Raw genomic sequence first — 27,496 nt, 5'->3', positions numbered from 1 at the left:
TGTCAGACCTCGTTGCGACGTCTTATTTAGTTGAAAGCCATACAATGAATAATGACCGTATGGCATTTAATAATCATGTTATTTAGAGTTTGCTGTTTTCAGCTGCTCCCAGAATCCAAGTGAGGTATATGAAGCTCATCCATCACACATAACTAGTAGCCTTCTGTGCACCCATGTGACTGGGGATGGGGATGGGGGTGGAGGGGGGTAAGCAGTCCTGGAATTGGGCCTGTATTTGCTGCTACAGAACTACCGGCACATTGGTTTTTTGCCCTTGTAGTACCTCCTGGTTTATGCAATACACATAAAACCATGACTTAAAACAACCAAATCAAAACTCCATCATCATTTGTATTAGCTGTAATAGAAATTACATTACTGAGGCTACAGTTAGTAGCATTAGTGGTCACAGAGAGTCCCATTTTCTTCATGGTCACATGCTATACTTCATAACGTTTAATTTGCCTCACTGTTGGAAGCAGCCCCCAAGCATTATAGTATTGCCTTTCTTTTTGTAATTAATCTTTATGCCTCTTTAGAGCTTTTTTTTCAGTTGGTTTTCACTCTCAGAAAACTGCAAAACTGAATTTGTGAATACTGGACAACTACAAGATCGCATATAACCTTATGATGTGCTCTACACTGAAGGACATTTACTGTATATATAAGAAAATAATACATGCATATATGCTCGTCATGAATTTACATGTATTTTCACATGGGATGTGCAGTACTCACACCAGAATATGTTACATAAGATAAAAGGCACACTCTGTGCCTCTGCTGGTTAAGAGCACTGGCACATTTCTATTTTCATTCGTGGACTAATGACGAGCAAAGAGGAAAAGAAAGAGCTGCAGATCTACTTTCAGCTTTGAAATTGTCTTGCTTTTTAAGACCCACCGTGCCCTTGGTACTTGGGTATGTGCCCTTGGGTTTTCCTTCGAGATCATGCTTATTTCCAGTCACAGACAGGCCTAAATATTCATGAACGGATGGCCCAGTATGTTAGAGGGCAGAGAACAGTTGGTCTGTGTGGGCTCACTGGGTTCATTATCTATTGATTTTCTAAAAAAAAAAAAAAGAAAAGAAAAGCTTTTACTGTGAAACGGCACCATAAAATTATTTTCTTCCTCTTTTGCATCACGCTGCTGTGATAAATCACACATGCACAGTTAGCTTGTGTATTTGCGTTGCAATATCTTCTCACTTCCTGTTGGATTCCTCATAATTATAAACCTGTTCTGTGTGTCAGAATTAAAATGATGAAACCCTGTTGTGGGAAGGACAGATGGAGAGCCTTAGGCAAAAACCGTTATTGAAAATTTGAGCAAATGGAGCACGTGGCTTTTATGTACGTATGTGTTGGCCATAGAGTCGTAGCTCTTTGTTTTCCCTGCCCTTCCCTCACAGTTATCCTCATGAAAACATCCTCTCTTCTGGTCCAAAGCTCAGCTGCCTGTCCACTTATTGACCTCCAGAAGCATCTGAACATCAGTGGCATGTTAAGTGATGGTGTGAAGGGGCTGTTAGTCATGTAGCCTAGACAGCAACACACACACAAACACACACACACACACACACACACACACACTCACACACACACAGACACACCCACCATTGTCCCTCTGCAGGCAGCGCCACCAACCTCTGCTTGAACAGCCAACCTGCTGAGTGAAAGCAGTGTATATCGAGCTGCTGTGACATGCAGCCACATGCTGTGTTTCTGTGTATACATGCAGGTTAGAGAGTGTGTGTGATCAATCCGGCAACTCTTAAGTCCAGATCAATAGCGTTCTCCCCGGGAGGCTTGACAATAGCCCAGGGAAAGCGAGAGCCTCGATCTGGTCTTTGATGCCGCGGCATTACTGAAACACCACCAAGCAGCTCTGTGGTGATTAACAGGCTTCATAAAAGAGACGGCCAAAGTACAAGAAGGCTCTTCTTTTCCAGTTCCTGTAAAACTGGAGTGAAAGGGAAGGACAGAGAGGTGGAGAAACCCCACATTTCATATCTGCTTTGAAACGTCTTGAAAACCCACAGGTAAAGGGGGTTAAATTTAAACTTGTTTGGCCCACTACACTGTGTCCCCTTCACATGACAATGAGGCCTACTACAATATGAAAGATAATTTGCCTGAAAGATAACAGCTTTGACTTTGAAGGCCCACAGCTCCCACAGCGTGAATGCCCTGATTGTGTGTGTGCTGTGTGTATTAAAAAGAAGAGGAGCGCACAGCTTAATGGGCTGCCACATCCCTCACTGCTCAGCTCAACACACTGACCTACTTTGGCTGCTTGACTTTGGTGCATCTGCGGCATGCTTTTCAAATGCATCAAGGCCCGTCGCTGCTAGGCGAAACAGAAGGCACGCGTCTGTACAGTGCACGCGTTGTGCAGAGAGTGACAGCGAGGAGGGTACGATGGGTTTTATGTTGAAGCACAGGGGAGCAAAAGAACTTGATTCTCACTTCTTCTCAAAGGATTGTGCAGTGAAAAGGCAAGTATGACGTCTAGCAGTCTTACTGCGAGTGCTATGTTGAAGGATGTGTGTGGTTGCCTCACACACAGATCGAGAGGCTTGCAGAACTGCAGCGTGTTAAAAACAAGGCTACAGTACCGCAGGCAGCGACTAACAGAGTTGTCAAAGCTGGTGAAGTCACACATGGCGCTCAGTTAATGCTGAATGTTACACATGTGCGACCCTTTATTCAGTCTCACATCTTGTGACCTTCACACATTGTTGGTCTCTCTCTCCTCTCTCTTTATCTCTAATCCCTTATGTTTGTGTATGTCTATGTGGTAGCGTGTTAGCGCAGAGATGGGGTAGTGAGTAAACATGTATACACATAGAAAAGTAAATGAGATTAAGGCTTGGGAACAGTCTGGTGCGCTTTGTCTTTGAATGCCAGGTTCTATCTGTGTTTCTGCTGCATAGACTCACCTGGGATGCGCTGGTTCTTTTTTGTCTTGGCTACCACATAATAATAAAAAATGTCATTATATAAATCTTACATCACAGTCAGGTTGCAACCCATGTGAGCAGAATCAATATTCCAAAAATATTTGCCATGCTGCTTGGTAATTTAATCTCTCCAGATAATATTTATCTGAGGCCTTTTCACCCGTCTCACCTGTTGATAACCTTTTTGTGATGGTGTTGGCACAGTGGTGTTAGTAGGACTTATTTTCATTATCATAATCTGCTGATTGTTTACTTGGTTAATGAATCAATCTTTTGGTCTGTAAGCAGTGGAAAAAGCCCATCAGGTGATATTTTGTTTTGTCTGACCAAAAGTCCAAAATACAAGAGATTAAATTAACTATGATAAGGCAAGATTACATTTAAGGAGCTGGGGTGGTCACATGTTTGCCTTTTTCTTGAAAAATTACTTAAATGGCCTTTACATGTGACAAAACAGAAGCTGGAAAAAGAAGATTTTTGGTGTTTTTGCTTGAAAATTAGCTTAAATAAATTGATCATCAATCAGCTGCCGATACATTTTCATTTGACCAACTGATGAATGTACCACTCCTTCCCCCCACTGCTACAAACACTGTCAGAAATGCACTATATGCTCTGATTACTTCCTGGAAAATCCTTATTGTCCATGAATCCAAAACAGACTGATAGTTTTGTTGTGAAATGAGGTTGAAGTGAGGAGGAAGAGACTAAGGACATGCAGAATGGAGGTGGTGGAGACCTGTTTTCAGGGCCACTGGAGACCGGAATGTAAAGGGTCAGTGCAGCATGTGGAATGCGTTGTCATGTGCACAAATGCGCCTGCATGTGCATGATGACACGCGAAAACACTGCACATTGTGCCCTTCGATGATGAGGCTTGTCATGCTGCAAACGCCTTTTGTGTTTGAACTGCAGAATGTATGTGAATGTCAAGAAGCAGTCTGGCAGCATGAATAGAGGGAGGAGGAGGCAGCAGATTCAGGGAGGCCTGATTCAACAGCACCTGCCATGCCGTGTAATGAGTCACATTTTGCTTAACGACGACACATCCTCCGCTACAAGCCCCAGCATGAATCACTCCACTTTCTGTCACTCTTCCTCTGTTATTCTCTGCTTCCTCCTCTAATCCCCGTCACGTCCCCTGAAGTCTTATCCCGCTGATGTCCAAACAGCCAACAGTCAGCCCATGCACACCTTTCCGGGGATCCCAAACACACGCCGACACCTTATCACTACCGGCGCGATGCTCCATCCGCCGGCCATGTAAACATTCCCCGTACTTGAACTTCAGTAAGCGAAGCATGAGGACCCAACCACGTGGAATTATTCCACCAAAACACAACACATTTCAGCTCTGCTCACTGTCAAAGGTGCACGGATGTTGCCAGGAGCAGAAAAGGGGGAGACTCTTACATCAGGAGCTCTGGATAGAGAGGGCAGTGACTCAGAGGGAGGGGGTGTTGTCTCGCTGTGTTTTCTTGAAGTAGCATAGCTGGAGGTGTGGGCGTCGTAAGGAGCTGTAAAATAATGAGATGTAAAGTAGCCCGGGATGGTTGGGATCATGGCTAACAGGGAAGCTCAGACAAAAGGGCAGAGTGACTGACAGCAGACGAGCACAAACAAGCTGATGCCGCGGGGTGTTTACACTGCTCGGGTATGGACTGCTCAACGCTTTGTTTTGTGACAATGACACACTATAGATGTGAGCGCGCTCTCTGTTAAGGTAGCACACAAAGATATGTTATTTCTGTATTCCTCGCACAGACTGGCTGTTATAAGACTTACCTGAAGCGGAGCTCTGGCGAGGTGTTTTCTTGGTCAGATGCGATCTTTGAAGGAATGTAAAGGCTTGTGTCAGCAAAGGTTTTAAGTTTACTTTGGATAGTGGAAATCTTAATCCACTGTTTGTCCTGCTTGTGAGCTTTGTACCCCCATCCAACGTAATAACAACGTGGAGGGGATGAGAAGATCTTAGCCCCCCCACCTGATGGCTAAAAGCCAGCTACTGTCTGCCAACATGCTGCACTTTGCTGGAGTCCCACACATCTCCAACACAGGTTTGTATTTCTGAGAGTAGTGAGACACCTGCTGGCCAATGTGTGTCATGTCATCATGTCTGGAGGCAGAGAGCAGGATGGGATTTATGCTCGAATGCACAGCGAAGTCAGCTGCAAACAGTTTGGGACATAGTGAACATGTCCACTGGTAAATCTTTAGTATTCAAGTCAGTGTATAAATAACTCGCATAAATAAATCAGCATGGCTGCTAAGGATTTCACTGTTGTCTGACTTTTTATAGGTGAAATCATGACTCGATTACTTGTAAAACACGGAATTAAATGTGATTATTTTGGATTTATTATTCTACTTCCAGCTTAATGCTTTGAAGTTATAAGGTACAGGTGCTCTAATGGTCATATCTCTGGAGGAAGGTTGACTCCAGAGTTAAGATTACTTCTCTCAAACTGTGCCCTCCATTTCTTTCCTGCAGTGAGCTCATGGTTGCTAAAACTGATTGTCCAGAAGACGCAGCACAAAAGTTTCCACTAGAACAGATGCTACAGATCTTGTCACTGCAATGGCTGGTGGTTTGCTAATCAGATCAGCCATTGGATTTTTGGCTACGTTCATTTCTCATGGGTGCGTGGGTTTTCCTCATGTTCAGAAGAATCATGCTGCCTTCCTCTCTCCTCTCTCTCTCCTGCTTTTGTTCCTTTCACGCAGACGACAGGAGTCAGCCTCAGAGAAAGACGGGACCCGATAGACAAAGACAGCAAGACCGATACAGTACAGCTAACCTCACGTACAGCACTATGCGCATCTGACACACAACTGGTGAGTATGGCCTTGTCTTTGCAAGGAAAGCTTATTTTTAGAGGTGTGGTGGCGGCACAGGTGTGTCTGTGTGCCTGCAGGGTTGAATTCTAACTGATATTCTTTAATCAGTTTGGTCTAACCACAGTCAGCGGAGCAGGCATGACTGTACTTTGCTTATTGTGTTAGATAAACAGGAGCTCGGCCTCCTCAATTGTGGCATAATCATGCTTATTTTGGCTCTTCTCTAACTTGTATGCAGTTTTGGGACCGCTGTAGTGCGTGACCCTGCCTGCTCCCCCAGCACAAATTCACTGTGTGTGAGTGTGTGTGGACGTGTGCTCGCTGCCTGTGATACCTGTCTAACAGCTGAATTGGCTTTACTTTTCTTGTTGATCAAAGGCTCTCTTACCGTCATCTTGACTCAAGCTGAACTAAACATGCCACAGCCTGGCTCAGAGTGAGTTTGGGCTTTTAGTAGGTGCTAAAGTGCACTGCTGATAGTCTGTAAAAGATAGTCCTGAGCTATGTGGGGTGCTTGCATGCCTTACTCTAACATTAAAAGCCTTTAAACGGGCTGTGTGTTTGTGTGTTAACTGTTAGCAAAACCCCCAGGTGATATTTTATATCATTGTCAGGGGGGACCTCAGACAAAATGAGAAGAAATACATAGGCATTAGACCAGGAAGTGAGGTAATTCCAGATGAATGACAACAGGCAGACCCAGACTTGTAAATGGAGACTGGCTGTTGCTTCCTGTGCAATTATGAACTGCTGTCACAAGCAGTGCGAGCAGAGTTGACATGATGTAGTGGTGTTTACTCTTGGTTTAGCAGAATGCAACTGTGGAAGCAAACTAATGGCTCTTAAAGCACAGGCCTTCCCAGCTTTAGCCATGAGCCAGCCAAAGACACAGACTGACAAGACACACACACACACACACACACACACACACACACACACACACACACACACACACACACACACACACACACACACACACACACACACACACACACACACACACACACAGGCCTGCATTGTCAAATACACAAAGGATGCCTTTGCTGGCCTTTAGTATTCTGAGAAGCTTCCTTTTTTTCATTACTGTCTGTCTGTGTGCTTTTGGCTTTTCGAGTCTCTGAGGTGTTTTCACAGGCAGAGGAAAATACTCAGGAATATTAAAATATCATCATTGAGCCTCCGGTCTTAACATTCATGATGAGCAAACGCTTGAGCCATGTCTCACTGTGTTTCCATCACTCCTCACGGTCATTGAGGCTCAGGTTGGGATGTTAAGAGAAGAACACGGGCGCTCAGTTGTCTTTTTTCAGGGTGCTTTGTGAGGAAAATGTCAGCGGTTTCAGGATTGGTTACATTCATTTGAAGAAGACAATGAAAATGACTCTTGTGCAACATTCAGTAATTGATGCTCACGCTGAAAGTGCTTATTGATTTTCTGAATGCCAGAAAAAAACGTGACAATGTTGAGAATTGATTGAATCGTTTAAGTCATATATAAAGAAAACAAACAGCTTTGAATACCTTTGTGTGTTGTGTTTGTGTGCCCTTTTGGGCTGTGGTAGCTTGCGTTGTCCATGGCCGTTTCTCAGTACCAAGTACGCCAAGTTTGGACTTACGAACTAACTACTTTTAACATCCACTTTCTCACATAAAATAATCTTAAAACCACATTCCGTACTACTAAAACAGCAGTATTTCGAAACTTGTAACTTATAGTTGTGAGTCCTCTCCTCCGCCACCGTTGCTACGAAATGCATTCTGGGATACGTGGCTGCCCCAGGTCCACACAAGTCACCACCCGATGCATCCTCGATTAAAACGGGAGGTGCAAGAACACATCCGGGTATTTGACTGCACTTGGTGAGATGTGGACTTTTGAATTGGAACAGTACTTGGACGGAGACTGATGACGTTTCTCAAGTATACAAGAACACAAGTACAGAGAAGAATGCATATTGAGAAAGGCCTTATCTGTCACTGTTGGTACTGACAGTGGCATGAATGACGTTCATGGCATGAGTGCTTAAATACTCAGTATTAACTAATCAGCTTGAATACTTGGTACTCACACTAACGAACCCAGACACATATGAATAATCCTTGTTTTTCCTAATGATTGTGTTCATTCGAGCAACTCGTTCGTGCTCTTCTGCCTGTTTAAATGTAGTTATTCTCGCTTAGCAAGATCTTTTTCCACAGGGGGAATATTTGCACACTTGGAGGCAAGCCCTGGCCTTAAAATGGCTTAGCCTCTGCAAAAGAAAAGGTGGCAGCTGCGAGCTTGTGTATGTTCGTACAGTTAGCGACCAAGTTAGGGTGTGTGGCCCGCTGGCACAGATGTTCTTATCGTTGTTGTTTCTCGTAGTGACAGGGATGTTGAAAACAGCAACATGCAGACAGCAGAAGTGGTGGAGAATGCCACCTGAAATAGGCCCCCGGTGGTTGGGTAATATCCACCGTCTACATCCGGCGGGTCAGACTAAAATGTAGTGAGAGCACCTGTTTATTTTGAGGATGAACACATTCTGCTCTGGTAACCAGTTGACAAAATAATAACAAAAGAAAACCTTGTCTGTGTTTAGTGGTTAAATCCAGTCTGTAGAGCCACTGAGCAGCAGTGGGTCATACTCTAGTGTCTGTGTAAGCAGGTTAGTGTTGTGGCTCTTACTGACAGCTGCTTTCTCCAAACCCCTTTCACAGAAGATCTCTTCCTAATGCTCGGCCTAAGCTCCTTCTGTCCTGTGGAGTAAATGACATTCACAGGCCCACTGGGGCAAACGCTGATCCTGTCAACACTTTCACCACCATCTAATGTTCAGTCATAACTCACTTTCTGAGACTGAATCACCTCTGTAGTTGACTTAGTCACTTATAATGATGAGCTGAGCCTGAGGATGCTTGAATTAACATGTTTCAGCCAGTAGATGGTGCTGCTGCTCCAAGCTGATCGATCAGTCTGCTTTGTTTGCAGGTGATAATCGTCAAGATGTGATGCAACATGTACTCACTGTGGCATATTTTGTGTGTGTGTGTGTGTGTGTGTGTGTGTGTGTGTGTGTGTGTGTGTGTGTGTGTGTGTGTGTGTGTGTGTGTGTGTGTGTGTGTGTGTGTGTGTGTGTGTGTGTGTGTTTGTGTGTTTTGTTTTTTGTTTTTTTTTTCAGAGGGCCGGGCGGGCTTTGCTGCAGCTGAGGATGATGAATGGTCTCCTGCGCTAGAGCTAGATGGTGTGGGAATGATGGACCTCCCTAATGGTCAATCAAGCATCACCACCACCGCTGCAACAGTCTCTGAGGTGAGACCACGCCCTCTCGCTCGACCCCCATCCGCTCCTTTCAGGAGCTCATCTTCAAAAGCTTCTCCAAGCACTTTCCATCACTGAGAGCTTTCGTACATGTTCAGAATGTGACAGGATGTGTGTTTTTTCTGACTGAAAAGCCATGTTGGTTTAACCTAGGGTTGGGCGGTAATCCAGTAATAAGGTATCCCGCGGTATCTAAAAATAGCAACGGTATCAGTTTCATTACCGTCATTAAAAAAATGCTGCGCATATAGGTCTATAGGGGTCTAACATAATTGTAGCATCGTCATAGCAAAAATGAAGTCCACTCCGAATTTTTACTCGAGAAAAAGGTGCAAAATTACATGCTAAAAAAAGAATCTGAGCAGTTTTGCAGATGTTTTAACACAGGTATGTCCAGGCGCTCATATGGGCGCATCTGGGCAGAGTACCGTTATCTCGTCCAAGCATACGGAGAAACTCCTCTGTTGAAAACACTTTTTCAGCCTTTTTTCTGCTTGCTATTGTTCTTAGCTCTCATAAAAAGACAAAATGCAAATAAAACAGTAAAGTAACACTTTGGGCTGCTCAGCAGAGTCCTCTGTGAGCGCTCTGCTCCTTCATGAGACGGAGCGGTGAAACTAACTGCGTAGTTATGCCGATCAATAGCCCAGCGACCCGCCCACATTCACCATAGAAACACCAATGACCATCCAGCAGGAAGTAAGCCTAGAGATAGGTTATTGCATGAAGAGCGCTCCCTCCACTCTAGAAACCCCCTCCTCTTTATGTAAACAAGCAGGACCTTCGTGATTGATCTCAAACTAACACAGAGTCATAGGAGGAGACATTAGCAGCATTTTTTCGAGCTGGAATATAACTTTTGACCACTAAACAGCAAAGATAAGACATACTGTATGGTTTAGCAAAGTTTGTTTCTGCTACTCTTTGGCTGCTAGCTCGCCGAGTTGTCGTCGCACAGTGAGGAGGCAGACATCTTCGTCATCATCAGACTCTGTGCTTTCATATGATACCGGCCTTTTGTGGTTTGTGTAAAGTAGTGAAATCAGCAGATGCCGTAAGTTTGACGTGCGCAATTTTCTTGTTTTCGTTACATGCGCACATAATTTTGTGCGCTATGAATTATGTTTCGTTTGGGTGGCAGTGCTTAGTAGAGGCTTTTAACTGAGTTTCTCCCCGTCATTCAGCTTTGCTACAAGTTAGGATTGGTGCTTCCTCGCGTGAGCATTGACCATCTGAACTGCGCGCATGTCACGCTGCCCTGCAAAGTGATTTTTAATTAGTCACGGTAATACCGTAAACCCCGGGAAAATGTGGGGAAAGTTTGACGGTATCAAAATTTTTATACCGCCCAACTCTAGTTTAACCCCTTCAGGCCTCACATACCTCACCTCTCAACCCCTCTTTATAACCTTGTTCTTGTAACAGCAGAGCCATCATTCCTATTACCTTATAATGCAACTGCGTGTGTGTGTTTGTGTGTCTGTAATTGTCCTCCAGAAGAGCAGCAGCTCAGAATCTCTCAGTGATAAGGGTTCTTCAGACCTGAAGAAGAGTTTTGACGCTGTTGTGTTTGACGTGCTGAAGGTCACCCCTGAAGAATATGCAGTAAGTGAAGTTTAAGTGTTTGTGTCTATGAGCGCGTCTGTCCTCGTCTGGTTAACCTGTATGTTCGAGCGTTTAAAAATGAAATGTTTGGTAAGCACAAATTTGATGTGCTGACTTGAGGCAGGAGGAGTTGTGATGATGGAGGAGGAAACGGGGTCAGAGTTTGGATCAGTAATAATTGATGATGTTTGGCAGTGCCAAGCAGCCACTGATGGATTTCCCCCAGGCTGCCTCTGCACAAACCCTCCATGGCAGCTGTGACCAAACAGAAGTCAGAGTTTCTCTTGGATTATCTTTACCTTGTTGTTTGGAGTAACGTTGCTCAGGATTTTCCCATAATTACTCAAATATAAGCATGTTCCTCATTGTGTCTGTACTCTTATTTTAGTGCTTTGATATTTGTCCCTTGGTCTGCCCCATTCAACCACAAGAGGGCACTCTTTATCTTCTTTTCCCCTCAAGTGTCTTCATATCCCTTCTCTCATCAGTACATCAAAGCAGCTCTAGGTGCAGTCAATGAAGTGTCACAAAAGGTATAAAGGCCACATGACAGTGTGCCACATGGCAGCGCGCTATCAGTGAAATTGTGCAAAATGTGCTCGTTTTGTTTTTTCGCTTTCTCCCGATCTGAACATAGCAAGTCTAACATCTGTTGTATTTCATCTCCTCCAGGGCCAGATTACGCTCATGGATGCTCCTGTGTTCAAAGCCATCCAGCCAGAGGTGAGCTGCTTTCAAATCAGTAGAGGTGTTGACGGCTTTATCCGGATGTCATTAGTGTGAGAAATCAAGCAGGGCTGTTGAGTTAGTTGCTCCTTTCAAAACACATCGTTGTTATTTTTGAAGGTGGGGGGGGGTGACAGACTGACACATGTTCCCTCACATCTGAAATTATGCAGTGAGAATGCACACAAAAGGGAAAGGTCCAGTGGAAAATGTACACCATTGCAGATGTGTTTGATTGTGAACTTGCTGTCTCCGTTCGCCGTCTTCCTCCCTCTGGCTCTCTCTCCTCTCTCCCATGTAAAACGTCCATGTGGTTGACGTCCCTGTGCGCTGCTATGCTACGAACAGCTGTGATTTGAACTCCCACATAGAGCCACATGTCATAACTATGCAGGAAAAGGCCATCTGCGTCCTGCACACCTTGTCCGTTGCCTCAGTGAGGTCGAGTGCATGCTTTCCTCAGTTTTGGATTGTCAGGCCCTTCTTGACAGCAGCCATGTATAACCTGTGTTTAAGGTTGGCCACTGTGGCCTTATAAAAGCAGTATGCAGACCACAGCCCAGTGTGGTGTGGTACAGTCTGACTGCATATTGCATATGTGCAACACTTGTCTCAGTCTCAGCTCACAGCACACACACGCACTCCTCTGGCACGATTCCCAGACCCCTGCTTTGATTTAATTTAAATAACAATAGTGTAGCATGACCTTTTTGAGTCTTGTAAATAGTTTGTTTTGTCTGAGTAATGGAAAAGACTCAAGTTCCCGTGTAGCTTTCGTCAGGTCTCGTCTCTGGAGAATTGCTCTTTCTTCACTCGGAGGGAAGTCATTGACGTCGTCTGGACTGCAGCCCCGTTGTCTTAACTGAACAGGGCCAAGCTTGCTCATAGGCCACTGAGAGGTTTATAGATGCAAACATGCTCCTGTGCTCAGTCTGGTTTGACTGACTGACCAACTGAGTGGGTTTTATGAGCCTAATGAAAAAGTGCTCCTGCATTTTTGTCCAGTGCAACAATTTAGCGAAAATAGTGGCTCAGGGTGACGTTTTAAAGGGTCAGGTGCACGGGGATGTGGTTTCACTTCTCGCTTCAAGAGGGTGAGAGACCTGAAGTGAGAATGAAGAAAAGATGTCGGGGGAGGCAAAGTGAGCAAGAGGAGAGGAAGTCACTGGCCTGATTGAGGGGGAGGGCTGACAAGGAGATGAAGGCTGCAGTCTGGAGGGAGAGAGGGAGCAGAGTGAGCAGTGTGCAGAGTGATCCGGCACCCTGGCAGGGACGGGGTGGACTGGAGAGGCCTTTTCCTGCTCTCACTGTGCTTTTGTCTCAGAGCACTGGCTGACAAAAAGAAAAAGCTACAACCGCCATGACTTAACTAACACTCAACAAGAGTTTCCACTGCTGTCAGTCTCCTCGCCCTCCTCGCTGTCACATGGTGGGAAAAGCCAGGTGTGTGTGTGTGTGTGTGTGTGTGTGTGTGTGTGTGTGTGTGTGTGTGTGTGTGTTGGTGCACGCCTGCTGCTACACTCGGCCCGCTGCCTCACTCGGCCCGCTGCCTGAATAGGAAAATATTAAGTAACTTGGTTGAATCCTCGAGTTGTGCAATGATGTTTTTACTGATATGCAGCCCATTTAAGCCCATTAAGCACCCTTTAAATGCCATCTTACACTGAAATCCACATGTACACACACATGTGGCAGCTAATGAAGGGTTTACTAATAAATGGGGAGCAGTAATGAGCAGGGTGGGGGTGAAAATGTGTTTTAATTTAGAGCAAATATTTTCATTTTCTAGAGTGGAAAGAGGGTGAAGAGTATCAGTTTCCATGATGTGATGTGTTGTAATTCTCCTTTGTTGGAATAGTGCTGAGGAAGTGGAGCTTTCTTTGATTGGATAAGATATCTTCAGAAGAGTTTCATGCATTACTGAACGTGGACACATCCAGATGTTCTTCAGAGGGTTTAAAGTTGACATATTTTGACTTGCATAATAACAAACAAAAGACGAATCAAATTTTCCACTAGATTGGCTCCAGGGGTTGCTCATCTGTGAGTGTGCTGCTTAAGAAATGATTTTACTGCGCATTCTATGAATGCCCTTACAACTGAGGTACTGTGGATAAACTTCCCTTTAGTCTTCTTACTGCATAATGCACATGTTGTGTGCTGTATGGCTTAAATGTTCTGTATCAGCAGTCTGTTGTGTTCAAGCTGCTCTAATATTACTGTTTTTGCAGTTCCAATGCTGCAGCCATTCCCATAATAACCGCGTCTACTTGAAATAGCTGAAATGACTGTAAACTAGCTATGACTTGGCCCATTGGTGATTCTATTTCCTCTCTCCATAAACACATCATAACTGTCTTAATATAATATGAACGGGAGTCTGAGCGAGTGTGTGAGAAAGAGCCCCATAGAGAAAAAACTGACTGTCCGAACTCTATTATGCACACTCTTGTTTACAACGGTTTTACATTTGTATCCGATGCATAAACAGACGTTCTGCCATGTGCTGGAAAAATTGCCCCAGACAGGATTGCAGTAGAACAGAAGATCTCATTAACCCAAGTGTTCCACCGCTGACATGGAGCAGATGTATGGAGAGCAGCTTGAAAGGTCTCGCCAAGCCTTCTGGATGAGGAAGAAAAGATAACTCTTTGTCGCAATGGCAACTAAAATTGTGCACTCTGTAGAGCGTAGATCTTGGCCAGGTTTACAGTCAAGATGGCGGCGACGATAACAAAAAAAAGAGCCTTAGTTGTCTGAAACTTAAGTGGATCATAGCATATCAGGAATGGAATTAATCTGCAGATGCTCTGGTTCAAAAAGAGACCAAACTTTTCTGTGGATGTCAGTTTTCGAGCCACGGAAAAGGCCACATTGGCCCGAGCAGACGCAGGATTCCAGACTGACGCAGTTGTTGATCACTTGTAGCCCCTACCAGGCAGTGAAGAGGGGTGAGGAGTCAGCACTCAGTGACAGCATAAAATAGAACAGACCATAAAATAGGTTTTCAAAAATTATGAATCACCGCAACCGCAAGAGGACCTTGAGCAAACAGTCATAAATGTGCACAAAAAATATTAGGCTGATGGGTCCAGTATTTTGTGAGATTTGCTGCTTGCAGACACACACACACACACACACACACACACACACACACACACACACACACACACACACACACACACACACACACATTACCAAAGGCCTGGCAGAGATAGTAAAAGACTACATTGCAATTGTGGATGGAGACTCTAAAAACAGAGGAGATGGTCTGGCCAACCCCTCTGGACAGGAAGCATAGTTCACTATCCTCTTCTCTTCCCAACTCAAACTAAATGGAGAGGGCAGCGTTCCTAAATAACTCTTAGACATTGGAAAGGCCTCAAGAGAGGTAGGATCATAAGCTCCGCACTGAATGCATGCCGCTCTGACACCGCAGACAAACGCAGAATCAAAACACATCTGCTTTCGATGATATGCAAGTGACAGCTCGTAAGACGCTGCCATGCGTGAGCTTCGCTGTAATTTACTTCCTACACATAGCGTGCCCTCGTCATCACAGCGCTCACGGACGGCGTGCAGAAAACGATGGCAGAGGAGTTGACAAAGAGCTGTCAGGGTGTCGTGTTCTGTTTGGAGCGCAGGTGTAATTGATGAGAGCACCAGAAGTTATTACTTCTTCAATGGTAAAGTTTCTAGCTTCTAGTGCCGAGCAGACTAGTGTTTAATGGGCAGTCCGCAGCTGAATCACTGATATGTTCTTTGGCTGTTGGCTTGCAAAATGAAACGCCATTAAAAAGACAAGCATAGAGAGCAGGAGGGGAAGGCATGCGAGGGACGAGTAGCTAAATCTTCTTCTCTCATCTAAATTTACGAGGCACTGATTATTAATGGGTTATAGCGTGTTGGCCGGTTCTGCACGGATAGCTCTTTATAACATGGATAGATTAGCTGAGAAAGAGAAATGGAGAGAGTGAAATGATGTCTAAGTGAAAATAAAAAGGGAATAAGTGAAAATAAAAGGACTTTTTCTCCCTTCATCTCTGTCTGCGCGCCTGTCCCACTGGGCCATTTGTAATTTCATAATCAGACGTGCGGCTGAGGAGCTGCAGCTGGATGTTTGTGAAATAGCAGCTGAGAGGAAAAGAGATTGAGTGATGTAAAGGGGCTTGAGAGGGGATGGGGGGGAGTTGTTTTTGAGACACAGTCATGACAACAGCCAAATAAGTAATTTAGTGGTTTTGGCTGGCAAGCGTTGCTTGAGCTCGCAGGGAATTGCTATCAGATTCCATTTTACGTACCGCCGAGAAGTATGTTCGTTCCTCGCATGTCTGCGCACCCAGAGCCGAAGTCCTCTGAGCAGACTAGAGGTCTCGTGTGAGGCGGATGATGACTTGTAGATGGAGGTAGGTGACGTCCCGCATACCCTGGCCTGCAGGCTTCGTGTTAACCAGCGTTGATTAAGAAGTGAAAAACATTTATTCGAGTATTGTGTTTTCTGGCATGCGATCACAGATGCAAGTGAGATGTAAGTGTTTAATACACGCTGTGGGTAAGGCCCTGCAGGCTGCACATGTTGTTTTCTGGTGGAGGGATCAGACCATCATGGCGACACAACGAACACAGAAGGGAATCCCACCCACGCTACAGCCTGTCAGCTTGACGATCAATACACATTCATCTTTTGGTGAAAGGTGGAGACAATAATATTTTGGCAGGAGAGACAGAAACTCCACAATGACAAGTTTTCCCTTGTCAAAGTTTTATGAAGCTGCCAGTGGAACGCTTTCAGAAGCTGTCATTGGAGGACTGGGCCAAAACACATTTAATGACGCCTCTATGTTTTTGTTTGTTTTTTTATTTCTCTTACAATATAACAGTAATTATTACGATAACATCACATTTAGCAGATCCACTCTGCAGTCCTCACATAGGAACAGGCTCTGTCTGCCTTTACCAGCCAGGATAGATGGCCGATTCTGCCATAAGAATCACATAGAGTACATGAACTAAAGGAGCTCCTGGAAAAGTCATTCTTTCCATGGTGTGCACAGCAAGGTAATGGAGGCTGCTGCTGGCTTGCAGGTCCCTGCCAGAGTCTATAGTTTAGAGCTGTCTGACTGAGACAACAATGCATTTTACGACCATTTTTGTTTTCTTCTCTGTTCTGCTTCTCCACTTTTTTTTTTTTTTTTTTTTTAACGTTTTAAATCTGTAGACCAGCGGTGCCATAAATTTGGCATAACCTGGCAGTCAGTTCAGGTTTCCTCTATCTCGCTAAAAGCTGCAGCACAGATCAGCAACAGACACAACTGTGAGGTTTTCCAGTGTACTTCTCCCTCTCATCCTCGGTATATCCATCTTCTTCCTTTCCTCATCTTCCTTCTTTTTCCACCCTTTTCCTCATCTTTATTGGGCCTTCCTGTCTTGGCCTGTGGCCTTTTCCCTAATAATCCCTTGGCTTCAAACGCTTCAGCTTTCTGTTTACAAAGCAGACAAAAACAAAAGTAAATGCTGTGGTATCTCACATGAGGTCACTGCAATTTGCGGCTTAGCTGCAGCCGGTTATCTTATTCAGCCCGTACCAATGTTTGGTAACACTCCTCACAATGTGCTTGCAAGTGGAGTGAATGGATAATGAGATCTAGAAATGCCGTTTTAAGATTCAAGATGTTTTGGTTGAGGTGAAGTTTGGGATGCTGTTAATGGTCATCTAAGAATCTGATCTCTGTTTATATCTTCAGCTGGATCCAAAAACGAAAAAAAGCTTTTTTTTGCAGTCAGTTGTTAACAATTGCAGCTCAAATGTTCAGCCAGAGTTGACGTCAGTTTTCCTTGACAGCCCTCATGTTAGCTATACGCACCCAACAGTGTGGACGCAGCCAGCGTCTCCGGCCCCATAGGACGGCGCTTTAATGAAAACGCTGCTCAGCCAGACCAGAATGTGGAAATGACAGGCTGTCTGTGGTTTGGAGGAGAGGGCTTTTTTTTTTTTTTTACTGCACTCTTTTACTGCAGCATTTAAAAGCTTCTCCTTACCAGAGCTGCCTCGTCAAAGCCTCTCTCCAAAGACTGCATTTTTGTCAGATTAAAAAAAAAGAAAAAAGAAAGTGCTGCCTGCCCTGCCGTGCAGTTTGTAATGTGAAATGAGTGAGAAAAATAAAGGAAATAAAATCCTGTTAGTTTCTGGAAAAGCTCGGGATCAGTTCCCTGCTGCTTAGATCCACATGAGGCGCTGGCATCGGTTACTACACTACAGCTGAAGAACAATAGAACCTAGAATCACTTCAAGCCTCAACTTCAAGCGTTAGCCGCACGGACAGACGGACGGACGGATGGATAGATTAGATGGTCCAGATGGTCCAGCGTTGAACCGTCAGCGGAGGTTGTTGAAATGTTGTGGTCTTGGCGTGCGAGGGAGATACAGCGCCGTCTGTGAGCCTCTTCCCGGTTGTGGCGCCTACCTGGGTGGTCAGGTGGTGGTCTGAGCTGCGAGACGCACAAACACACCCGCCTCCCACTAACTGTGGAACGCCTTTGTTTAAGAATCATCACCAAAGCTGTGTGGAAGTTGGAGAGCAGAGTGATTGACACGATGGCAGGCAGAAGGGGAGAGCTTGTTTTAAAAAGGACAGATGTTAAATAAACCATCAGCTCTCCTTGGTGAGACGGCCGAGTGTCTCCCACCCTCTCATTCAGCTCCATCCTGTGATGGGGACAGCATGCTCTGAGGAGATGTAAACCTTGTGGGAAGATGCTGTTAGGCCTTGACAGTGTCTGTGTCTTTTATAGTCTTAACGCTATCCCTTCATCTTCTCCTTTTCCTCTCCTCGTATCCTCATCCTGACTCAGGAAACATAGGCCCCGAGGCATCGCCGCGCCCACGCATCAATGTCTGCTTTTAACATCTGTATTTGATATGTTGTTTCTTAACCCCCCCCCCCCCCCCCCCCGCCGGCTGCCTCCGACGGCTCGGAGACTCTCCCTCGACTGAGCATGACTTCTCTTTTCAAGTGCGTTGTCCTGACGCGGTTCAGGTCAAGGAGCTCTGAGCAGTTTGCTAGACATTGTTGCTTCCAGACAGTCAGTCTCACATGGGGGCTATAGTGTGTGTATGGGGGGGAAGGGGGGCGCAGCCTGATTCAGCTGTTCATATTACAGCCCAATTCAACCGGGCTGGCAGGGATTAGGAGAGCTTGCACAACATTTTTCCTACTGTTACATCAGTGTCCTGGCTGCTGGGCAGCCTGCAGGGGCCAGAGGAGGGTCTGGGTTCCCCCCTTAGTGTCTGTGTGGTCTCCGTCTTCACCTCATCACTGAGGTCAGCGGCCGAGGACAACCTGAGCCCAGCCTGGCACTCCGAAAAGACGCGACTGTTTGTGTGTTGTTGGAATTGTCCGGAGTTCAAGTTCCAAACTCAGCGCCCTGCCCTTTAAAAAGAGCATAATTAAATCACTATCAGCACCGCTGCCGCTGCCACAGCTGCTGCTACTCTGTCGGACCTTTAGAAGTAGAAGTGCGGAAATGATTAATCGTGCAGCCGATCAACGGAAAAATTCATAAATGTCAATTTCAATCACTGCACACTCATTTTTAATCCATTTTCCAACCAGAGAATTCAAACATTACAGCGCCGTGATTCTGTTGAATGTGAAGTTTTGCAGCTTCTCTCTGTTTTTGTCATTTTAAAATTGAGTTTTTTGGCAGTTGGCAGCAAACAAAACATTATTTGAAAGACCTAATTTCAGCCTTTGGTAACTTGCGATGGACTTTTTTTTTTATTTGGAGTTTTGATTGTTTACATTCTAAACAACATGCATTTCTCAGCAAAATACAGTTTGTCCTGGATTTTGCCCTTAAGGTCAAACGCATCTTCTAGCACAAAAAACATGCACAAACCCTTTTTTTTAAACATGTTTTTAAACCAACATTGGTTATGTTGGCTTGTAGTTTTTACCGTCTTCTCTTTTAATGAGGCATCTGTACATTTCACATGGCATGGCATCACCGCCCTCTGCAGCTGGCTGGAACGTGTATCACATAGCGCCAGTGACGACTTTGCTGCATTACATCTAGGTGTGGGTGTTTCTGGGATTAATTGGAGCTGAGTTATCATTAGTGCTATTAGTTACAGCTGTGGTTTTCCTGCTATGGAAACTCAAAATGTCCACTGTGAGAAAGGTCTGTCTGCAGACTGACAGATAGGAACTATAGCGGCATTCACTCTCAAAGCGCTGCTCTGTTGCACCACTGACGGTCAAAAGTTCAACAGGTACCTTCAGGTAATTAATCACTTAATCAGAATGTTTGAGGTTGAATTCTTTTTCCATGAAACTGCACTCGAGCAAGAACGAACGTGTGGCTTGGTTTTCTGCTTGACGTTGGGACAGTTTTAATCCATGATGAGAGGCAGAGTGTGTTCCTGCATAGTTTTATCTGTTTGTTTTTGCATCATACATTAATCTGTCCGATTAATGTCTGATTGGATCTCGTCCTCTCTTTCTTTCTCCGTCCTCATCTGCTTTTCTCTCCTCCCGCATCCCACCGTCTGCCTCTTCTCCACTTCCCACCGAGTGACCTCTGAACGTGAAGCACATCCAGGAAAACGCTGATGTATACAAAACCGTACCTTCAGTGCATGATATCAATTTCCCTGCTTCTTTGTGTGCTTTCAGGAGCTGTCGAGCTGCGGCTGGAACAAGAAGGAGAAGCACAGCTCCGCTCCAAACGTTGTGGCCTTCACTCGCAGGTTCAACCAGGTGAGATGCGGCCACAGTTTGCACTTTTGTCGCATTCAGCGTTTACCTCAGGTCTCTTCTAAAGGGCGAGAGAAAACAGCCCCTCGTGCAGTGTCAAAGATTTATGAGCCTGGGTCATCGAAGAGCAGAGAGATTAGAGCTCCCCTCTCCATCATGTCGTCTGCCTCCATCCTCCAACCGTTAAATCATCGCTCTAACTCTCCCAGAGGTGGTTGTTGTTTTTGAAGCCCTGCTACTCATGGCAGCTTCTAATAATCTCCTTCCTGCTGGTCTTGAAAGTTTGGAAAATGCTTAATTTTAGCTGTTATTTAAGGAAGGTTAGGAACTTTCTTGAATTTGAATATACTCTTTGAAAAATGCTTTATTTTCACCGTGTTTCATCCACACAGTCACTCCTGTAATCCAAAAATGTCTATTTGTTTTATTGTCCCCTGGCACTGATCAGCAGGCATTAAAAAATCATGATCAAAACAAACAATCATAGTTAATCAGAGGGTAAAATAAACTTACAATATACCTTTTTTTTGCAACTGCAATCTATAGGAAGAGCTTAAATGTGACGATAAAGAGGATTTTTGATTTAAGTACCTTGAAAGTGCTTCTAAGTGCTTGAATTTTGCTCTCAAAAAAGCTGCACAAACCCTACATTCATGACGTTACTAGTGTGCTTCTACATGTTGCTGCAGCACATGTAGCAACATTTCCAAATGTGTGCAGGAGTGTGCATGGCATGCTCCCTGAGTGCCCTGTGAAATCATCAACAGGAAGTTGTGGGTAATGATGTCAGGGGCAGCCATGCCCTTTAATCCCCTTCCAGTGTTTTTGCCAGGCTCCCTTAAGACCCACTTCATTGCCCTCCAGTATAAATATGAGATGATCTAACAAGAATGTGTTGCTGTGGAAACTTCTCCATGTATAGCACATCGCAAACGGTGATTCAAGATGTTAGCTGCACACATTTCAGCTGCCGGGAGCCAAGGAAAATGAGCTTTTTGGGTAATGGGACTTGGACTGGGAGCGCGGAGAGTCCCCGAAAGCTCCTTAGCATGAGCCGAAGCCATATTCCTCTTCCTTCAGTCGTCGCTTTGTTGGCGCTACGCTCCGGGAGCCAGTGGAGCAGAAGAGAACCGGCCGGTCTGTTGAGCAGACGGCAAGGAGAGAATAATTCAGAACCCATTATGATCAGTGCATAGTAATCTGTCTTAAGGACTGATGTGACATCGGCTTTCTTTCATGCTGCAGTGGCTTGTGGTCTGTCAGTCAGTCAGTCAGTTGCCTGTCTGTCACTCAGCTGTAGCCCCCATTTTTCTTCATCTCCATCCCATCCCTTCCTCCCCTCAGGCCATCAATCGACTGATCCACCGCTATCCGCTTGTGTCTGCTTCCGCCTTTTTATGGTTATTGAAGCGCAGGGGCCTCGTAGCTCTGTCTGGGGGCCTTAATATGCTCATAAATGCAGCACCAAAGACATGATCTTTGCTTTGGGGCGTAATGAGAGATCTGAAAAGACGCGACTTTGTCTGCACGGCCCCTGTATCCCCCAAACTCTCACTTGTGTAGGCGCTGCCGTTCTGAGTGATCTCATTGCTGTGCAGTTTTAGAGGCCAAGGCTGACGAGGACCCGGCTCTGTAATGAACCCCAGTGGTCTAGCGATTTAGAGAGACATGCTTTGTCCAGATTGACCTCACATATCATGTTAGACCACTGAGGAAAGTAAATGTGAGGCTGCAGCATGTTTCGCTCCCAGATTGGAATCACATTTTACAGTCAATGGAAACTCCTGTCTACTGTAAACTGAAGGTGGAAGGAAGACATGGCATTTGAGAGTTGAGCTGTCTCCAGACAAAAGATACAAATTAAAGTAGAAGCCAATAGAAGTCGATGTATCTCCTGTCCGATTTCAACACTCCTTCGTCTTCTTTACAGACGTCTCCTCATGAAATGGTGAAAATTGAAAGCACATTGCTCTGTTTCCTGGAGATACAATACCTGCATAGATGGATTGATGAGTGTGAATCATGTGTTTATAAGACAAGACGGGGAGAGCTTGAGAGAGAGTAGCTGGATGAATTTATCCCCTCGCTCCTCGGCTCCTCGCCTCTTCCCTGAAACGAAAACAAGTCGCGGGGCTGTTTCCAGGAAAAAGCGGCCAAAGCCAGCTGTAGGTTAGATTTTGTGCACATCGAGAATGTAGAAAAGCACACAAATCAACAGACACGCACAAGAAGCACACCTAGTGGTCTATGGCCTGAATGGAGGAATCCTGACCGCGAAGTCAGCTAATCGAGCACGTACTAAAGTCTAACAGCGGAGAAGAATTGGCAACGTGAGGGTATAATTCAGCAACGGAACGAGATAAAAGTGCGTCTGCTTTGACAGAAATGGTAGCGATGGTCAGTCTGCCTGGGTCCGTCTTATCAGAACACAATGTGCAGACAGCTGTAGGTTTTGAAAGCCCTCAGAGCCCTGTGGCGTTGAAGCAAACTTCCCTCCCATTAGCTCCTCTCTTCCCTCACTCTTCTCCTTTTCCTCTTTCCATTCTCTCTCTCCCCAGAGCTGAAACACTGATTGATTCACTGGTTCGTGTGCGTGCGCGTGTGTGTGTGTGTGTGTGTGTGTGTGTGTGTGTGTGTGTGTGTGTGTGTGTGTGTGTGTGTGTGTGTGTGTGTGTGTGTGTGTGTGTGTGTGTGTGAGCGCGAGCGTGAGCGTGAGCGCGTACACGTAATCAGAATTTTGGCTTCCCAGCATTCTCCCTAAAGAGACAGATTTCCGACATCAGTCTTGGTCTGGCCAAGCGCTCTGAACACACTCGTACACACACGCACACACACACACACACTCGGGGTTGACATATTAGGAGTTATAGTGCGAATCTGTTGTGTAATCAGTTGGAATCCGCCGGATTTTCCTCTGAAGCTCTTGTTTTTTCTCAAACTAATTTCTAATCGGCTGTAATGGAGCGCTCCCGTTTGCTTTGCTGTGCGCTGGTTTCAGCTCAGAGTTGTCGTGGCTGTCTGCGGCCCTTGGCTCCGGACTCGAAAGGTTTAACAAGGCAGAACTCGCAGTCTTGCTTTGCACATCCCTGAAATCTTCATTGTGCTTTGAAGAATGTAACATATGGCGCATAAAACCTTCCCTGCCATTGGTTTTGCAGCATCCTCGCTCTGTTTCTCGGCGAGTGTCGCTCTGTGTCGTAACCACGTGTGTGTTTTTTCAGACGAGTTTCTGGGTGGTACGAGAGATCCTCCACGCGCAGACGCTGAAGATCAGAGCTGAGGTGCTGAGCCTGTACATTCGCACTGCCAAGGTACACACATCCATGCATAACATCACATTGTTGTTTTATCCTTTTGACTGTGCGCGGCGTAAACACGACTTAACGCACGCGCTGCTTTAACTTTTCATAGAAACTGTGTGACATGAACAACCTCCATGCGGTCATGGCTGTGGTGTCAGCGTTACAAAGTGCTCCCATCTTCAGACTTACCAAAACGTGGGCGGTGAGTACAATTACGCTACTTTGAAAGCAAGTGTGGTTTATTAGTAGAGCGTTGTCAATAAACACGGGATGTCACGCAGATCTTTACCAAAACGCTCGACACATAAACAAAGGCAAACAAAAACTAGCACACGAGTGCCATGACAACATGAAGAGCAGAGTTCAGGGAAATAAGTTAATAAAGAGGATTATTTAGAACAGTTAGAGAACCTGAAAGTCACCCCATTTCACGACAAACCCCAGCCATTCCTTGGTTTGACGTTTTCGGAGAGATAGCAGCGTCCCACAGTGACATAACCAAAGCAAACCGGCACCTTCATGCAGATTTTAGCAGATTTTGTGTGGCGGGAATATTTCCAACTCATTGTTCAAGTGTAGACGTTTTCTACGCAGGAAATTCAGTATCAGGATCCATTTTGAAAACACATGAGGGGCAGCCAGTCTGGTTCACTGTTCTCACTGAAGATGTAGCGCTTACATAATGACATGATGATGCTCTGATGTAATGGTGGAAATTTCTTCTACTCGGGTCCACGAAACCACAGGAGAGATTCTTTCAGCCAGTCAGAGGCTGCTGTTGCTGGCCAGGCCAGAACACACCTGCCTCTTAGAAGAGAGAAGGACACACACACGCACACACACCCTTGATCTCTGCAGGTATCATTAGCACTTTCTGCTATTGTCCCAGCCTATAAAGTTCCTCCGTCAGCCTCAAGCTGATTACTCTGCAGCGCAGCCCTCCTGCAGAAGTAGACTTCCTCTCGGTAGCTCTCAGAAATGGACAAACAGACACACTCAAGCATGGAAACAAACAAACGTCTGTCTCTATTTTGAAAGCTGCGTGCTTCTGGCACCGGTCAGAGCACAGAAGCAGTTCATTAAGACCAGCAAGCAGCTCGAGAGTAGCACACAATGTAACTGCGTTCCACTTCTGCTCTCACTGTTTTTACAGCCCTTTGGTGGATATCACGTTTCACTCATTAGTAATTGCAGCTGAATGAGGGCAACTTAAATCTTTATAGGTCTTTTTTGAAGACCTCATTTCGGCATAGCTGTTTATTTCTGTTTAATGCTCTCACTCTCATTCACCCTTCTTCTTTCCCTCCTCACTGTGCAGTTACTGAGTCGGAAGGACAAGGCGACGTTTGATCGGCTCGACTACCTGATGTCCAAAGAAGACAACTATAAACGTCTGAGAGACTTCATAAGCAGCCAGAGCATGGTCTCTTGTATTCCATACCTAGGTAACGGACATGCACACTCACTCACACTCACAGACCGCCGTAAGGTTTGATCTTTGAAGGACACTGTCAGCTTCTTGTCTTTATGGGCTGGTTTCAGGCCAAAGGTTGATCTAAGGACAAATTGACTGACACTCTGCATGACAGCCTTTCTGTTATCCTGAGTTTGATGTGAAAATATTCTGGTTTTTCATGCTGCGTTCCTCCGCTGCTTCTCTGATGCCCACCTTTACTCTGGCTCCTTTCCCAATATTTTCACAATGAACCCAGTGAAATAGGGGTTTGTTTTGACCAAACCAGAGTTGTGATTGTCGGTGGAACTGTGGAAAGACGAGTGAGACAGTTTTATTTTGTTTGTCTCGAGTTCGAATAAAGTATATTTTACTCCGATAAAAATGACTGCTTCTGTAAATGGAGTTTGGCGGCTTTGGCGAGAGCGATATATAGCGGTTGTTTCTGGTTAAAAAAAAAAAAAAAAAAAAAAAAAAAAGATCTTACTCCTTAACGAAAAATTCTTTCTCTGCTGGGATCCATAATGTCAGAATAACTATCTGATCCTGTCAGTGGCAGAAACAAGCACTTTCAGCGGACGCACATTGAGGCCGCACACATTCCTGGAGGGATTACAGCGCAGCTTGTTTCGTGGCTGCCGGCAACAGCGCCAGTTTCAAAAATTGTGGTCCTCATTAGTCTCTTGGACACGAAAACATGGGAAAATGGGGTCCATAATCACGGATAATACTTGACCGGAATTTCTCCAATTTGTCCGCGACATTGAAGTCTTCCAGGATACGTGGACTGGCAGCAGTTTCTTGTCTACCAGAAACCCTGCTCCATGTGCGTCTGGTATCATTTTCCCACAGATTATTCAGCGCCACAGTCATCAGTCAGTCATGTTTAAAAGTAATGCTTTCAATAAGCTGCTTGTTTCCACTGTAGCTGCTGCAGACAAGCGCGAAATGCTCAACATAGATTTGCTGCTTTGATGTGAAACCTCTTGAAGTTCCCTATAGCTGGAACAAACACATGAATCAGTGGGAAATTTCCCTCCTTTCCTTGGATTTATACCCCCCTCCCCCCCTTTTTTTGACTCCACAGCATGACATCACTTAGGAATCCCTTATGGGTTTTACAAGGAAAACACTCACAGTGATGTAAGAGCATTGTGCACATGGGTACACGTGTTGTGGTTTTATTGCTGTACTGTTTGTTCTTGCTTTGACTCGATGATGACTGAATGACTTTGATGTTCCTCGCTGCCTCGGCTTTTCCTCTCACCGTTGGTCTCGTATCGTAGCTACTGCTGTGCGCTTCAAACCGTGGCGCCTGAGAACGTACAAACAAACACAGACACGAGCGCAAACACAGAGCGCTCCAGAGGCTGTTTGTACTTAAAGAAACTTTCAAACACTCATTTTCCCCATCGCGCTCCGTCATGGAAGTCTGGAAGTAATGACAGACCATGAGACAAATGCAAAGCTAATGCTGTGAAACGGCCCACATTTGCCAGTTTGACTGTACAGTATGTCTTTGTGTGTGTGTGAGAATAAGGAGAGACTTTCCGTTTGCTAAGCGTTTCAGTGATGCGAGTCCGGTGGGTCATTCTTCGGGTGGAGTCTCTTTGTGTCGTAAGCCTTTGTACGTGTGAGTGGGATGGAGTTTCCTTACACTCCGAGCTTGTCAATGATGTGTGCAGATGTGTGATCGCTGACCAGCTGGCCGCCCTCGCGGCTGGAACGAGTCAAGCTGGCACACGGGAGGGAAATCGCCACTCTCTTAGTCTCAGACGTTCTCCTCCATCATAAATCCACCCGATCCCTCTGAGGGAAAGCGGGAATGAATGAGTGGGAGACTGCAAGCTGCTCCAGAGCATCATTCCCAACATCAGTGCTGTGTGCGTGTGTGTGTTTACCTCTCTGGTCACAAAACAAAGTACCTGTTGTGGCTTAAATTTAAGTCCCAACCCACAGCAGAGGGCTAAAATTACCACGTTTGTTTTTCTGTGTGCTAAATACGCCACAGGAGGGTTCACTTCTCCAAGTCCATGTGCCACTTTTGTGACTTCCTCTCATGTTTCTGTCTTTGCTCCATTTGCATCCTCGTAGGTGTGATGCTTATCTGCGGGTGATAATAAGGCTGGAGAAAGAGCCTTGTGAGTGCCGTGTAGGCGCCAGGTTTTGGTTTTTCCACAGTGATGCATTTGTGCTAAACTCTGTGTGTGTGTGTGTGTGTGTGTGTGTGTGTGTGTGTGTGTGTGTGTGTGTGTGTGTGTGTGCGCGCGACCGTGTGAACTCTGACCTGCTATTAGGTTTGGCAGACACAGCCACCTCCTGTGTGCGCTCACCACAGGGCCAGCCTGTTAAATGCTCAGATGAGCTTGTTCCTGTTCTCTAGCCAATCCTGCAAGGACAAAGAGCCCACAGAAATGTATGGCTCGACTTTGACAAAACGCACACACTTTAACATGTTTCCCCAGCTCGTTAGGCTTTGCTTTGTCTACCTCAGCCACGCTGGGAAAGCAGCACAACGGCAGTCAGAGCTGATTCAGCCCCATGCTGCTGC

At 45.5% G+C, this 27,496-nt stretch overlaps 1 protein-coding gene across 6 annotated transcripts in view; it reads left to right on the top strand.

Annotated features, from left to right (window-relative positions):
• Positions 1-27,496, top strand: part of ralgps2 (Ral GEF with PH domain and SH3 binding motif 2) — a 188,538-nt gene that overhangs the window by 13,207 nt on the left and 147,835 nt on the right. For 3 of the 6 annotated variants that reach the window (XR_011602106.1, XM_070960350.1, XM_070960345.1), the window contains exons 2-9: positions 5,689-5,799; positions 8,964-9,094; positions 10,601-10,708; positions 11,381-11,431; positions 20,110-20,193; positions 23,412-23,501; positions 23,602-23,694; positions 24,811-24,937. Coding sequence is in view for 5 of the 6 variants with exons in the window: in XM_070960350.1 (XP_070816451.1) it covers positions 9,035-9,094; positions 10,601-10,708; positions 11,381-11,431; positions 20,110-20,193; positions 23,412-23,501; positions 23,602-23,694; positions 24,811-24,937 (613 nt within the window). In the remaining variant the exon portion in view is untranslated. The remainder of the gene's footprint in view (positions 1-5,688; positions 5,800-8,963; positions 9,095-10,600; positions 10,709-11,380; positions 11,432-20,109; positions 20,194-23,411; positions 23,502-23,601; positions 23,695-24,810; positions 24,938-27,496) is intronic. The other 3 variants (XM_070960347.1, XM_070960348.1, XM_070960349.1) reach the window with 2 other exon arrangements.

The sequence above is a fragment of the Chaetodon trifascialis genome, chromosome 4, assembly GCF_039877785.1.
Source record: "Chaetodon trifascialis isolate fChaTrf1 chromosome 4, fChaTrf1.hap1, whole genome shotgun sequence".
NCBI classification, from domain to species: Eukaryota; Metazoa; Chordata; class Actinopteri; order Chaetodontiformes; family Chaetodontidae; genus Chaetodon; species Chaetodon trifascialis.
This window is presented reverse-complemented; position numbering and strand designations above follow the sequence as displayed.